Raw genomic sequence first — 15,957 nt, forward strand, 5'->3', positions numbered from 1 at the left:
TGGGTGGGGGTGGGGACATGTGAGGAGCAGCCTGTACTCCTGCCCTCCCCTAGGGAGCCCCAATCCTGTGTCGGCCCCGGCCTTGTCCCGTGCTCCAGTCCCATCCGGTCTCGGCTTCCCACCCAGCGCCCAGGGCTGCAGCTTGCCCTCGAAGTCTGGACCCTGGAGTCCCTGAGGTCTGTCCTCTGCAGGCTGGGCTGTATGGGAGAGCCCTGGGGGTCAGGACCCAGTCAGGCTTATGGGCTCCCCAGGCACCCCCAGACTCAGCTGCTTCAGCTTGCTGCCAAGGGTGGGTGGACGGTGACCTAGGATGGGATGTACCATGGGCAGCCGGCCTTGACGCCATGGAAAATGCAACGAAACGTTTTTTTCCATTCCTGCCCAGCGTTTATTGCCCTTGCTTATGTCATGTGTAAATCCCCATATGACAATTAGACCTTGTGGGCTGAGGCACAGACATATGGCCACGCTACAGTGTCCGCCCAAGGATGAGGTGGGCATGGGTGTGGGCTTTGAGCCATCAGGGATGCTGCGTGGGAGACGGGCCCTGGGCTGAGCCCAATAAGGGTGACATTTTCACACTTCACTCAACAAGGGAGAATGGGAGAACCCAAGGGAGCGCTGAGCACCCGGTAGGGCACAGAGCCCAGGAGCCTGGGTCTGGGGTCGCTTCAGGAGGGCCCGGGCAAGTGGGGGATGGAGCAGCGACCAGCCAGGAACGTGGGGAGCACGGCGGGGCTCCCAGTGTTGTAGGGGGGAGCTAACTTGGACTGTCGTGTTCTGGATTGGACCCAAAGACCCCAGTCTCACCTGCTGATTCTCACCTGTCACTAGTCACCTGTGACATGTACCACATGCATCTGATCTGCGAGTAGTTATAAAGTAAGATTTTCTGAAGGATGTACCTTTCATATAAGAGAGTTTTGGGGTGACCCTGTGAACAAGGGTGTCTTGTGATCTGTAGGCCTGGGCATTGGACCTCCTCCGCACTTGACACTAGTTGGCAGTGGGGTCCTCCTCCTCCCAGAGTGTGGAGCCCAGCCTCCAGGTCGGGAGCCTTACGGCGTTGGGGGGCGCCTGCGGTTAGAGGGGATTCACATCCCCTCTGCTGGGTGCGTGGGGAAGGCTGGTGGTAGATGCAGCTGGTTTCTGGAAAGAGCATTTGCAGCGTGCGCCCCCAGATAGCAGAATGACGTGCTTCTGGCTCAGTCCCGAGACACTGGTCTGCACCCTGTCTTGTGTTAGATATTAGGGAGTCAGAAACAATGGCATCTCAGGTCCCCCATCCCTCAGTGGGCGAGAGGAAATGTGTAGTAGAAACAGGACTGAGAGGGGCGCCTGGGGCCTCAGTTGGTTCCAAGTCTGACTTTAGCTCAGGTCATGATCTCGCAGTTCAGAGCCTGGAGCCTGCTTGGCATTCTGCGTCTCTCCCCCTTCTCTCTCAAAAAAAAAAAATTATTTTTTTTTAAAGAAACAGGACTGAGAAATGTCTGCAAATAACTCAAGTCTGAATGCGCCCTGGAGAAACGAATAGTAATGAATGAATCCCAGAAAGAAATGAATGAATGAATGAATGAATGAATGATGAGAGGCTTAAGTTGAGAAGTGGAAGCCATGAGAATAATCAGGTGTCTGTATCCGAATGGCACGATGCTGGTGTGTGTGTGTGTGTGTGTGTGTGTGTGTGTGTGTGTGTGTCTGAAGTTGAAGCTTTGCTGTTTCCCTGCAGAAACAGGAACATGGGTGTTCAGTGCCGGAACCCAAGAGGTTAATTCTGGCCTTGAATCCCGCAGCTGGAATTTGCACATGTGTTCACCATAAAGGGCCTTGCCCTAGCCCACCCCGACTGCTCCCAGCCCTAAGACATTGGAGTTGCACATGGAATCAGAGATGTGAAACAGTGTTAGAACCATGCAGGGCTGAGCTGTGGTGCATGGGGGGTGATGTGGGAGGGGGGTAGGGAGGGGTAGGATGGTGCTTGGGCTGGGCCCCGAGCAGGCCAGCCAGCTGAGAGCCGCTGTGTCCGCCATGTTCCTTCAGTCCTGTGGGAGGTCTGGGGAGCTTAGAAAGGGAGCTGTTCTGTCCGCCCTGGGCTGCCCTTCGGGCTAAGTGACCTTTCCACTTTCCAGGTGTCTGGGTTCCTCTGCCTGTGACACTCTGCCCCGACCCTCTGGGTCACTTTCACTTCCCACTCGTGGGGTTTTAAATTTCCTTGCCAAAGTGCAGAGCAAGAGAGAAAAACAGGACTCTGGAAAACAAGATGCAATTGCCCCGCAGTGAGGGGGGAGGAGAGCAGGGATGGATTCCAGCCCCCCAGCTGTGGAAGGACCCTAGTGGTTAGCTGAGAGCTTGCTGGAACCATACATGGTCCTCAGCCATGGCTGGTGAGAAGCGCTCCCTGCTTTCCTAGGTTCAAGAGGCACGTTGGAAAGAGAGCCTTTCTGCATTGGGATTTTCCTTCTTTGCACCCCAAACCCACTGTTGGCGAGCTGCGCAGATTGCCAGTGATAACTGAGCATTACAGATGCTGGTTTAGTGAACCATACTCTGGATCTGAACGTTCTGGAAGCCTAGAAGCCGGCAGGTTTGCGGTTAAGCCCCTGGGTTGGCATTCTTGGAGAGGTCTGAAATCCTAGTGCAGCTGACCCCCAGCCAAAGGCGGGGTAATCAAGTCTGGTGGCAGTAGAAGGTTTGCCCCCCAGCCCTGCCCCAGGAGGCGTTACTTCTCCACTTTGCCTTCTTTTGGCTGAGAAGCCTTTTGCCTGCTCTCTGGAGCTGCGGTCTGGGGCGGGGGAGGGAGGGCTAATTCGTGTCAGATGGAGGGGCGCCCCGGGGGCCATGCGCTTGCTCGCCTGGCTTTTGTTCCAGGCTTCTGACTGCTGAGGATAGAGTGGACGCGGAGGTGCCGGCTGCGTCCTTCCGGGACGCCGGAGTCCAACTTCTAGGACTTGCAGGCGCAGGGGCCCCCGGAGGCATTCCAGCCCGGCACCGGCGCAGGAGAGGGGGGCTAGGCTGGGCTCTCTGCGGGCGCCAGGGCGGCCATGCGGCTGCGCGCCCTGACCTCGGGGCCGCCTGGAGGGTGTGCGCGCGGGGGCCGGGTGCGCCGGCACCAGCTCCAGGTGAGTGGGTGCTGGGGCGCAGGGCAGAGGGCCACTGCAGCGCGGGGCTCTTGGAGAGGGGGAAGGGAGGGCTTGGGCTCAGAGAGGCGGGGGAGAGCCTGTGCTGGGAGCTAGGGAGCGCGCGCACTCGTGTTTGCTGAGAGGAGCGCTTTGGTGCTGGTCCTCCCACGTGGGCGCGCGCAGAAGCGTGTCCGTGTGCCCGGTGTGTCTGTGCACTCTTGCCTGCGCTCGCCCGTGTGTGCTCGTGTGCCCTTGTCTGTGCACGACTGTGCACCTTCCCGCGTGTTTCTCTGTGCAGGCGCGTGAGTACCTGGTGTGCTTGCGCAGGGGAGGGAGGCCCAGCTGGGAAGCTGTCCTTTGCCTGGCGGGAGGCGGGGGTCCTGGTGAGCCCATGTGGAGTGGGAGGCAGTTCAGGGTTAACTTCAATCCAAGTGCTTCTTGAGCATGCCTCCGTGTCCGTGGGCTCCTTTTCCGGAATGGAAGCAGGACACTGGCTGTGAGGCAGGCCCGAGGCGCACCCCAGGTTTCTTTCAAAGGGAGGGGGCCGCTGGCCCTGTGTTGATGTTGGTGATAGTGCAAGGTTTCTGCAGTGTTGGCATTGAACCTAGCAGATGCCCCAGAGGGCTGAGCAGCCCTTTCTTTGAGTCTAAAAGTCAGGCATTTCTTGGCATTCTTTTTCCCCCTGGAAACTTTCCTGAGGTTCTGAGAAACGAGAAGCCAAAATGTCAGCCCCTTCTCTTCACTTTGGGTTGCCCTACATTGCGATTTTCAGTTTAGCAGTCGGGAAGCTTGCGGACTGTGTGTGGTGTGCGGTGTGCGGAGGGCATCTGTCTGGACGCCTGTGTTCTATGGCTGCCACGGGGTGGAAATCTCAGTGGGCCAGTTTAGGGGCTACTGTGTCCCTAAACACAGAAAGGTTTTACGGCCCTTGAACTTCAGGGTCAAGTTGATTTTTATTTTCTGCTGGCCAGAATGCCAAGTACCAGAACTCACCCCGAGACCCTCTTTCGCAAGAGGGGAAGAGCTCAGGGTGTGCTGACTCAGCCTTTGCGAGGGTCACAGTTTCACTACTGTAACATTAGCTCCCAGAACGTAGAGAGACGTCTGTGCAGTTTCTCGTTTCCCTAGAGCAGAGCAGAGGGTTCCCCCTCCGAGTTCACGTGAGCCTTTTCCTTGCCCAGTTTTGCAGAGATTTTTCTTTCTAAAAAGAGACTTCACAATCAAGCCCGGCACTAATTACTGGGTACCCCTCGGGGAGTCCTCGTGTACCAGGCAGCCCTGCTTGCTGCCCTTCCAACTGTCTCCTCCTAACAATTACACGCAATTTAGAGTCCCGAAGGGATCTTGCTTAATGCCCCAGCATGGAAGCCGCCCCTCCCCCCCGAACCCCCACCCCTGCTCCCCCTCCCTTCCCCTGGAGAAATGAAAGCAAAGTATCAGGTGAAAACAAAGGCGGTCTAATCCTGTCTCGCTCATTTCACAATGGAGATGTTCTGTACAGATGAAGCGTGAGCAGATGTTATTACACTATCTGGAGCGGCGTCCTCAGGGACGCGGGCACTGAAGGGGGCATCAACTTCCCAACAGCCCCTCCGCTGTTTCCTTCCCCCTCCAGGCTTCGAGCAGCGGCCCAGCAAGGCCAGAAAACCGCAGGAGCACAGTGCCTCTTTTTTCCGGGTTGGATAAAGGTATTTGTAAGGAATACAAGGTCACAGTCTCCTCCACTGGCCCGGGAACTGGGGCCAATTCATTCTACTAACAAAAGTTAATTGAGGGTCCAGAGCTTCACCCTTGTGCCAGGGACTGTGCAGGGGCTCAGAGACAAATGGATGAGAGCCCTGTGTCCTGCCTCTGGGATGTTGTGATGGAACATGGGGGTGTGGGGAAGGCATATTACCAAATAAGTGAACCACGATGGGGGAAGTCTGTGCCAACCGGGCCATTGCCTCAGAGGACTGTATTTTTAGATGCTTGAATGTCTGCTCTGTCTGAGCACGAGACGGGTGGAGACAGGGCCTGAGCCCACGAACCTTTCCTCCGGCTGTGTGGTTTTGATTTTGCATCCTCTCCCTGTTTGTGGGATGGTGGTGGTCATGGTTACGGCATCCAGAGACCCTGCCAATGCCCTGAGCTTGTCCATGGGGCTCCGGCGTCCGCCTTCTGGGGACCCTGAGCTCCGGAGCTCTGCTATCAAAAAGTTGAGTCTCTTGGGGTGCCTGGGGGCTCAGTCGGTTAAGCCTCTGACTTTGGCTCTGGTCACCAACTCGCGGGTTGTGAATTTGAGCCCCAAGTTGGGCTCTGTGCTGTCAGCATGGAGCCTGCATTGGATTCTCTGCCTCTCCCCAGTGCGTGTGCACTCTCTCTTTCTCTCTCAAAAATAAACGAATATTTAAAAAAAAGTTGAGTCTCTTAAAACGCCTGTAATGAGCATGTGAAGAAGCACATACCAACAGTGCCCTATGTGGATGGAGGATGGACCTTTACTAGAGTACAGTCCATTGTGCAAACTGGAATCATGGGGTGAGTTTTGAAAAACATTGTATTCTGGTCTCAACCTCCAGATTATCTGTGTTAACTGGTGTGGGTGGGGTTTAGGCAGAGTGGTTTCCTTTTTTTGTTTTTTAAGTTTTGTTTTTTTATTTTGAGAGAGAGACAGCAAGCAGGGGAAGGGCAGAGAGGGGAGAGAGAGAATCCCAAGCAGGCTCCCTGCTCCGAGCTGTCAGCACAGAGCCCGACGTGGGGCTCGAACCCATGAACCATGTGATCATGATGTGAGCCGACGTGGGATGCTTAATTGCCTGAGCCCCCCAGGGACCCTGGTGACATATTTCTTGTCGTTGGGATTTGTTAGTTTCTTCAGTCTACGGGTTTAGAGTTTTGCTCAGAATTTGGAAGCGTTTTAGCCATTATTTCCTTCCTTTACAGAGAACCCATGCCCCTGTGTTAGGCTTGAACTTTCCCACCGCTCACTGATGCTCTCGCTATCTGTTTACATAGGGGTCTCTTCTCTCTGCGCGTTGTATTGGGCAGTTCGTACTATCATGCTCACACAAGCTGCACGTGCGTGCTCATCGGGACGTGGCTGGCATCCCGAGGCCCCTCTGCACGTCTTAGGTGGTCCACGCAGCTCTGTTTTGTGGATGTTCCCTGCGTCCTGGGGCTTTGCTTAGTGCAGGAATCTGGGGCAGTCACGGAACTCAGGCCCCTTTTTCCCCTGCCCCTGAGGAACTGGAGAGATTGGTTCACCTGTGCATGAATGTCCTATAAATAGGCATCGCTGTGTGCTTTTGTGTTGAAGGGTTTTTGTTTAGCACAGTAATGCCTTCGATGCCCACCCAGGATGCATAATGTCACATGTATGAGTAGCAAGCTGTGGTGTGTACTTGAACCGTGTTCCGTGGTAGGAATATATCATGCTTTCTCTGCTCCTTCTCCTTTTGATGGACATTTGGTTTACTTCATGTTTGGGGCACTCTTTAAGGTTTTTAAAATCTTTATTTATTTTTGAGAGAGAAAGAGAGAGACAGAGTGTTCAGGGGAAGGGACAGAGAGAGAGACACACACACCCAGACTCCAAAGCAGGCTCCAGGCTCTGAGCCATCAGCACAGAGACTGTCACAGGGCTTGAACTCACGAATCATGAGATTATGACCTGAGCCGAAGTAGGGACACAACCAACTGAGTCCCCCAGGCGCTCCTGGGGCGCTAATACGTCAGGCACCTCTGACCATTCTTGCACAAGACTTCTGTGGGCATATGCACTTATTTCTGCCTAGTGTTTACAAGAGGGGCAGTGATGATTCACAGAACTGGCTTAGATCTGAAAACATTTATAAGCAACCTTACTTGTTTCGTTGGTGTTACATTCTTCATAACACTTCATCTCCCAGGGAGTCTGGTGGTCTGTGGGGCCTACGTGGATGCACGTGGGTGTCAGTTACTGGGAGGGATGCATTGCCACTTATCACTTATTGGCTAGAAAGATTGGTGTTTGGTTTCTAAGGCACGTTGAAGTTTTGTGAGATTGTCAGATGCGTCCGTGAGCCTTGACCTTACCAAAGCGGGCTGGGTAGGTGAGTGAGGGGTTCGTTTGCTCCCATGACCAGAGTGCACAGTGGCTTCTGTGCCGTGCCACGTTTAGGGAGGAACCACATATCCTAACGCACTTGTCTTCATGACCACTTCTCCTTCCGCAGACCTGCACATTCACTCAGAGGAGCCAGGGGCCAGGAATATCAGTCACCTGGCGTCCTCTGAACACAGTGGTGCTGCTGGCTGAGTATTTCTTCTAGAAGAGCCAGCATTGAGGTTTTGGGAATGCCTCTGGGTTAGCTTGTCAGGGAAGTAGGTGGCCGTACGCCCGCAGCATGGGAGCTAATGCACGATCGCATGAGCAGCGTTGACCAGCGCCGTGCTCCTGACTGTCATCGCCCATTGACGGGGAGATGTGGGAGCAGGTGGGTGTGCGCTTCCGTCCAGGGCTCGGGCATCCAGAATGCTAATGGGGTATCCGAGGCTCCCCCGGGGAATCCCAGCGCCGGCTGGTGGCTTCTTGTTCTCTGCGTATCGGGTCAAGTTCTGGTTTAGCTCTTCCCATACTCCGCTCAGATGCCTTGTTTCCCGGAAGAGAAAAGAACGAGCAACTAGGAACTGTGGAGCTGATGGTGTCTCCTTTTGCTTCTTCAGCCCGAAGAATTGCCGAGTCTGCACAGCTTTAAGAGCACGGTCTTCAAAAAACCCAAGGTCTGCAGGGTTTGCAAGCAGGTTATTGACGGCCAAGGGATCTCATGCCGAGGTGAGTCTGTGTTTCTCATTCTCTTGCTATGAAACCGAAACGTAGCTAGCAAACAAACAAACAAACATTAAAACCCAAAATGACAACCTTCTTTCGGGAGTTTCCTAAAGTGAAATCATGGAATTCCCCTTCCTGGGCTGTGTTTACCCCCTCCCCGAGCCGTGCTGGGCAGGGACCCACTGTATTTACACAGTTTGGTGCTCGGGAGGAAACTCTTCCAGAAGGAGCGAAGCTACTGGTGTGGGCCTGGGGACAGTGACAGCACGGGTGTGAGTGCCCTCTGTCCGGCCTATGGTGTCCATGGTGCTGGTGGTTCAGTCGTGGGCTCGGACCCCTTAGCAGAGTTTGTAAATGAGTGCTCTGCACCTTGGGGTCAGGCTCAGTGAGCGGGGCCATCAGCCGGCTGTCAGGCTGGGGGGGTGGGGGGAGACAACGCCGCCGGCTTCGCTGGCTGATGCTTAAGCGCCAGGCAGTCAATACATGCTGTTTCTCGTGTTTGCGCAGTCATCAGTCTGTGACAACAACGCATCTTCTTTCTCTTGAGCCCGGGAGTCTGTGCTGGGGGTCGTGGGTCCGTGTCACAGGGTGGGGGAGGATGGTCAGACTGCCGTGGGGTGAGGAGGCGACCTTCCTCACAGTCCTTGCTGGTGATGCTCCCAGAGACATCAGCCTCACGGCTGCCAGCAGCACCCTCCCTACCCAGCCTCCAGCATCTGTTTCAGGGTCTATACCTCGAGGCCTCTTCTTTCCTGACATGTGGCCCTCTCCCTTCACCAGAAGTGGCCTGTGTGACAGAGCCCGGGGGGGGGGGCACCTTCACCCGGCCCCGGCCCCCGTGAGCTGTACTCCTGGGCCAGAGAGGTCTTGCATTGCAGGATTTGATACTGTTGTGTTCAGGGATCACTCCGATGGCTCCCAACATGGTTGTGACGTTGACGTTGGCAGGGCATAAAGGGCTGTGGAAAAGACCAATCTCATTGTGGTAAAAATAGGAGAGTTGCAGTATTTTCAGCATTCTGAGGACCTGGCCTTCCCCCTGCCCCATGGACATACCTGTGGACCTGAGGGCAGGCAGGATATGGGCATGCTGCTCCCAGAGTTGATGTCGGTAGCCCTTTAGGGTTACTGTGGATGTGGATGGGCCCGGTAGGGTGAGTGATTGGCAGCTCAGGGGAAATCGTGGCCCATCTGTGGTTCTGTTTGGTGCAGCTGCCAACATGTCGTTTATCTCTATGGCCTCCTCCTTTTCTCAGTAAACTAGAGACTGCGAAAAGAGACCATGAGTCGTTTTCTGTCCTGTGATCCATACTCGTCACGTGTGTTTGTGTGTTGAGCCCCTGTGTGCGTGGCGCCTGCAGACGGTAAGGCCCGCCCGTCCCGTGTGTCCCCTGAGCAGGCACGCGTGCGGGCTCCGTGCGGTTGTGAAGGAAGGCCCTTTCTTTGCCTCATTTTCCGGAGAAGCCGTGGGTGTGCTGGAGGGGAGCATGGGATGGCGGAGATTCCCGCTCTGCCTGTCTGTGCTTGGGTTTTCCTGTAGAGAGAACCTGGGGAACAGATACGTACACGTGGGACACAGGGCTCTTGACCAGCTCAGGAACGTGTCCAGCGGTGTTACTGACAGTGCTGGTGGTGCTGGTGGTGATGGCGTTGGTGATGTTGGTGATGATGGTGATCGTGGTGATGGAGATCGTGGTGGTGGTGATGGTGGAGAAGGGTTGGAGTGTGTTCTGTGGCTCAGGCTCATATTTTTATTGTTCCTTTTCTGGCTCATTCTTGATTTTCAAATCCCTTATCTTCATATTTTAACCTCTTGATTTACCATGTATTTCATATGGGGCTAGATGAGAAGAAAATGCTTAGTTTTTAAAAAAAGTTTATTTATTGGTTTTGAGAGAAGAGAGCGAGGGTGAACGGGGAGGGACGGAGGGAGAGAATCTCAGGCAGGCCCTGTGCTGCACTGCGGGGTGTGCTGCCCGGGGTTGGACCCTCGAGCTGTGAGATCATGACCTGAGGCGAAATCAAGAGTCAGGCATTCACCCAGCTGGGCCCCCTATGTGACCTGAAAAAGCTTCATTTTCAAGAAGCGGTTCCGCTTGCGCACAGGGGCTCTCTTCTCTCTGTTTCTGGAACTTCTCAGAGACAGGCAGAGGTGGCAGTGAGGGTGGCGGGGGGCTCTGTGTCCGGCCGTGGCTCATCTCATGCTGCCCAGAGCCCCGCCGTGCACTCCCGTGTGGCACCCTGTTCCCGCCGCCCCGCCAAGTCCCCTTGGGAAGTTTGTGGGTTCAGTCTCCAGCAGTACTGCTCTCACACACCCAGTCTGGTCACATGTGAGCTCCGCCCGTGGGAGGCGCGGGTGCGGGTGCCCTCGGTGTTGTGGTTTTGAGTGGGCCCGATGGCTGTGAGCTCCGGTATGTCGCCCCGCAGAGAAGACGGACCCAGGAGGACGTGGGGTCGGGCCAGGGACAGTGGTCTGCTGGAAAGGCTTTGTCTGGGCCTCATAGTGGATGGAGGAGGACAGACTGGGATGGAAAAGTGACAGAATGAAGGAAGGCTGTGGAGAGGAGCACTCTGGGGAGGAACCTGAGGAGATGAGGGTCGAGAGCGGGAGCAACAGGGAGGCCAGAGGGAAGCCGAGTGAGGGGATTTTGTCAGGAGGATTCGATGGTGACTTAGCCCCTTCAGTAAGCGACACATATATGAAGCACCTGCTAGAGTGACAGGGTGAGAAAACTGTGCCGTGTGTGTGGACTCACAGTTCGATGGCGGAGTCCTGTCTTTGGAGGGGACACAGTCTTAGGGGGAAGTCTTTTGTGTGTGAGGGGCTCACAGTCTGAGGGGGGAGTCCTCCCTGTGATGGGCTCGCAGTCAGACTGGGGAGTCCTGTGTGTGAAGCCATCCCAGTCCCTAGTGTGCTAAGTGATTGTGGACGAAGGTTTGGGGTAAGTGTCCGATTGCTGGTGTATGCGGTCAGAGCCTGCGCTGTGCCTGATAACAATGTTACAATCCCAGGACACAGGGGCAGATGGGACCATCAGTTCAACCTAGAGAGCCATGTGCTGGGGTTGCCCATCCCCTCCAACCTGTCACCCTAGCCTGTTCCCAGGAACACGGGGAGGCTGATGAACTCGAGGCTGAGAGAGGCGAGGGCCCATCTCTTGCTAGGAAGTGTGCTGTACCGAAGGTGCTGCCCCTGGACCCCTGAAGCTCCGCCGACGTCTGGAGGAGCAGCCATTCTGGGACCACACAATGCTGTGGCCGGGCTGGGATTCGCACCCCAGGCTCTGCGGACCCCATCTCTGGATAGGGAGCCCCGGTATGTGGCACGCACGCCCCCAGGGTGGAGGGACGCTGTGGCAGACTGGATGCCTGTCTGTCCTCCGGGCCACGGAGACCGAGGAAGGCGCAGGCCCTACACAGACCCTCCACCCTCTTCCACACGGGGCTGTGCTGACTGCGGCCCCTGCTCGCCCCACAGCATTGAGCTCCACTCACTGTCTGGCTTTCTTTTTTAATGTTTATTTTTGAGAGAGAGAGAGAGACAGAGACAGAGACAGAGATAGAGCACAAGTGGGGGAGGGGCAGAGAGAGAGGGGGAGACACAGAATCCAAAGCAGGCTCTAGGCCCTGAGCTGTCAGCACAGAGCCCAACTCGGGACTCGAACCCACGAACCATGAGATCATGACCTGAGCTGAAGTCGGACGCTTAACTGACTAAGCCACCCAGGCGGCTGCTTCAAGAATAGATCTTAAGCATTCACACACACATACGCAGTGCACCGGACGTGAAAATTAATATGATTGTGGTAAATGCCTCACACTGCAGACCCGTGTCAAGGCATTGAGCTGTTACGTACACTTTAAACATATACGATTTTGTTCAATTACACGTCGGGAAAGCCGGGGACACATAGCGACAGTGCGTGAGCTGCCGTGCTGGCTTCTGAGAAGTAAACGCGTTCCTCTTGTCCTTTGGGGTGTGTGCGTGGGAGCTGCATTTCGTAGAGGACTTTCTGGGGCTTTCCACGGCTTCCCCTATCCCTGGTGGTCAGTGGGGAGGGCCTGCTGTTTGCAGCACTGCCGGGCACGGACTTCTAAAAGCAGACTGAGAGCAGGAGGGACCTGAGGTCTCGTGAAGAGAAACACATGGGAAACATGCAGAGGGTCTATGGCTCCTTCATGGCCTGCGGAGACAGCCCAGCCAGCCTGTGCCATGGAAGGTGGCACCACGGTGACCCAGCGTGCGGTGGCCGTGCAGTGGGCATGAGCTGCCGTTGCTCGTGTCCCTGCTGCTGTTACGGGAGGGTGGTGACGTCCAACCTAGGATACCGTCCTGGATGAGCTCGGTCTGGAGGAGGGAGACGGGGGCAGAGATCACTGTCGATTGCTGAACAGTGGGGGCAGTGGGAGAGGAAGGCAGGCTGGGGGCTTCTGGTACACACAGAGGCCTTTGGCCCAGCCTAGGAGAGGTGACGGAGGGTTTCCAGGAGCAGATGGCAGCTGCCTTAGAGAAAATCTGGGAGAAAGGAGCAAGCCGGCTGGGCATGGAAGGGCACGTGGGAGTTCCAGGCAGAGACAGTGGCTCGGGGCCAAGGTCGCACGTGGAGGTGGTGTCCGTGAAGGTCGGGGATGGGGTGGACGCAGTGAGGCCTCAGGTGCACCTGAAGATACCCAGGGGCCATCCGTAAAACTTCGGAGCTGACCCGAGCGTGTTCTAGAAGCAATGGTGCACCTTACTTCAGGGCTCCGGTGATTTGTTCCATGTCCCTGCGATCGGTCAACCTTTGTGACTGTCATGGCTCTGGCTCTTGCGTGGCTGAGTCGGCTGGCTGTTCACCATGAATGTGTCATGCCCTCGTCACCCAGCTGCTGACTGGAGCCCTTTCTGGGTTGAGTTGGCCGGTGGTGTCATTAACCGATGCTGAGTGACAGAATCCTCCGGAAGCCAGTACCGAGCCTGGGGGTGGGGGCAGCTCCTTTCTCCCCGAGTGTGCGGGACTGGGGTTTGGGAGTCCGCAGCTCGACCTGGGGCCCTTCTGGCCAGCTCCCTCACGCGGCTGGCGAGGTGGTGCGGCTGTTGGTACAAGGCCTCAGTTCCCCGATGTGAGCCTCTCTGCGGGGGCACACGGGGCCCTCGGGCCATCTTGGAAGTCTGACCAGCACGGGACTCGTGTTCTAGTCCCAGGCTGCGAGCCGCCCACCCGCTCGGTGTGTGTGGGGCCAGAGCCTCTGCCGGACATCCCCTCTCCCTCGAAACCCCCTGCTCCCCCTTGGTCCTGGCCATGTTTCTGTCTGCCTTTCTTATCTGGCCTGAAGGCCCCTTTGCTTCCAGAGGGCCATCTATTCCAATCAGGAAATCCCTCAGCGCCCCTTTGCATCAATTAGGACGCCGAGAGTAAATATTTGTTTCTGCGGATAATCTGAGAGGCAGAGAAAGACCACTCAGTAGAGCGATCTCGTGAAGATAATGATCCTGGCTGTTCGGTCCCGGCTGTAACCGCCAGCCAGCGGCCAGGTTCCTTGGTCTTGTTACTGTGTACTCAGTTAGTCCTGCAGGGATCCGAGTGAGTTCTGTGTTTCTGAGCCGGAGAGGGATGGTGTGTGTGTGTGTGTGTGTGTGTGTGTGTATGCGAGCGCGCAAATGTATTGTCTGGGCTTCCACACGCTGAGCTGGATTTGGGACCCGCCTCCTGACCCCGAGGCCTGATTCTCTCAGGACCCTGCACACTTGTGTACACTGACATTGTGTTTGTCGTCTCAAAGCGCTCTTTTGAATGGGTTCCCTGTGCATCGCAGTCACCCCAGGAGAGGGAACAGAGGCCCCAAGCAAGGTCACCGGCCCTGCCCAGGGCAGTGTGGTCGATTAGGTCCCTCCCCATCCCACAGCTGCCCCACAGAACCCGAGATGGGGTTCCCTATCCCGCAGTTTCTGCCCGGCATCCGGTGCTGGCCGGGGCCGGGCCCCTGTGCCCGAGGCTCCTGGGAGCCGCTGACCCTCCCCTGCCATCAGCCTGGCCGCCACCTCCAGAGAGTGGCCTATGACATCCCCATTGGTTCTGGCTCTGTGTCTGCGTCCCCGGGGCCCCCCGACTGACACAAGTCTTTCCGCTCACACAATGGCCCTGGCGGAAAGGTTTCCCCGCGGGAATTCAGACGGCGATTTATTCTGACTTGGAAGCTCGGGGAGTGGGGTGCTCGGCTGACTCACTAAGTGAGAAGCGCCAGCTCTGGCTCCGGAGCAGGGGAAGGTTCTAGTTTCCCTTCCCTCCCTCCGCTGGGAGAAGCTGGCATCTGCGTGCGCCCACCCAGGAGGCCTCTGATTGACAGCGGGTGTCCTCCGGGATCAGGAGTGCTGCCTGCAGCTGGGTGCCGGCTGGGTGCTTGCACACCATGTGCGCTGCACTCTGGGCTGAAGCTTGGAGCCTCAGGGCAGGGGTGGACCCCACTCGGCCCCTATCCCCAAGGATCCAGCGGGTTCGCGGGTGCGGGACCTATTGGCACAGAGCCCGCTCCACACACACGTCTTCTTTGTCTTTCTCTTGCAGCCTGCAAGTACCCATGCCACAAGAAATGTGAAGCCAAGGTAAGTGCCGGCCGCGCTCCTTCCCCCGAGGTTGGCCTTTGCCCGATGGCGGGCGGGCGCAGAAGGCAGACGCCTTGGCCTGCGGCCACAGGTGTGACACCCTTGGGAAAAGGCCGATAGATGCTTAGATAGCACGTATACTTTTCGTCTCCGGAGGAAGCCTTGGAGCTGTGGGCTTGGTGTTCTTAATTATAGAAAGTAAAGCTTAAGAATTTTGTTTCAGAAGAGAATGGAGTAATTGGGCCTGGCTGCAGCACAGCCCTCCCGCCAGCGGGCCACCCCTTCTTTCTCTGGATTACATCATGCCTCTTTTTGGGGGCTTGGTGGGGGTAGGGATAGGGTTTAGGGCACAGGCTCTGGCTGGCCAGCCTTGGCTTGTGGGAGCCCCTCCCAGGTCCTGTGGGCCCCGGAGCTGCGGGCCCTGGGAGATGGGGGTTTAGAGAGCCTTGGGGTTCTGTGGCTGCTGGGTCCCTCCTGGGTTAGCTGTTGCTGAGAATTTCCAGCTGGTGCCGGCTCCCGGCCGGACTGGGTGCTGGAGGTGGGCTTCTCGGGCCCAGTTCTATGCGTGGGGCCCGGATGCTGAGTCCCTCCACCCAGCTCGCCACACGAGCACACATGCGCACACACACACTTCACACCCTTGTGGGAACACACATGTGTGTACATACACGATTCATACAGGTCACATTCACTCTTCACACTGACGCGTGCCCTCACATGCACACACACAGCATTCACACAGGTAAAAAACCTACAGGCTAGTGTCGCCCTGTGTTTTCTTTTCCGAGGAAGAGAGTAAATGACTTTATTTTTTAAACTTTTCATGACGGGGGATTTGGAGCGCATGAGGAATGATGAGGGTCACCCAGCCACCAAGCCGCTACCCTGTCCTCTCTGAAACCGTTTTCCCCACTGCTCGGAGCTGTTACGTGATGTGCATTTGAAGAGCCATGCTGCCTGTCCTGTGTCATCCTTTGTGTGCGCCTGTGTGTGTGCGTGTGTGTGCATGTGTGTGCCTGTGTGTGCCTGTGTGTGGGCGTGTGTGTGCCTGTGTGGGCGTGTGTGTGCCTGTGTGTGCCTGTGTGTGGGGGTGTGTGTGCCTGCATGTGTGTGTGCCTGCATGTGGGTGTGCCTGTGTGTGGGCGTGTGTGTGCCTGTGTGCGCCCCCATGTGACAGAATCCTGGGCCGGCCACACCTGCCTGGCTGTGAAGAATTGAGCCTCACTACTCCTCTTGGCACCACTTCTTGAAGGGGCTCAGTGTCGGCTACTCATGGGATTGAATTCTTTGGCTCAAAGACTATTCCAGAAATCTTAGCTCTTACCGATTATGGCATTTCTAGCCCCAGTAATTGGCATGAGCTGAGAGGTAGATAGGCTGTGTCTCTCAGTAGATCAGGGTCGGGGAAATGTATCCGAATTCGGTTTCTTCTGATAACCCAGCTTTGAAAGGCAGGAGAGAAC

General features: G+C 56.3%; 1 protein-coding gene across 3 annotated transcripts in view; it reads left to right on the forward strand.

Annotated features, from left to right (window-relative positions):
- Positions 1 to 2,965: 2,965 nt before the first annotated feature.
- Positions 2,966 to 15,957, forward strand: part of TNS3 (tensin 3) — a 152,685-nt gene continuing 139,693 nt past the window's right edge. The window contains exons 1-3 of one of the 3 annotated variants that reach the window (XM_029930773.1): positions 2,966 to 3,119; positions 7,806 to 7,914; positions 14,457 to 14,494. In XM_029930773.1, coding sequence (XP_029786633.1) covers positions 3,042 to 3,119; positions 7,806 to 7,914; positions 14,457 to 14,494 — 225 coding nt within the window. In that variant the 5' untranslated portion in view covers positions 2,966 to 3,041. Of the gene's footprint in view, positions 3,120 to 7,479; positions 7,577 to 7,805; positions 7,915 to 14,456; positions 14,495 to 15,957 lie in introns of those variants that run through there. The other 2 variants (XM_029930765.1, XM_029930782.1) reach the window with 2 other exon arrangements.

Source organism: Suricata suricatta, chromosome 2 (genome assembly GCF_006229205.1).
Source record: "Suricata suricatta isolate VVHF042 chromosome 2, meerkat_22Aug2017_6uvM2_HiC, whole genome shotgun sequence".
Taxonomy (NCBI): Eukaryota; Metazoa; Chordata; class Mammalia; order Carnivora; family Herpestidae; genus Suricata; species Suricata suricatta.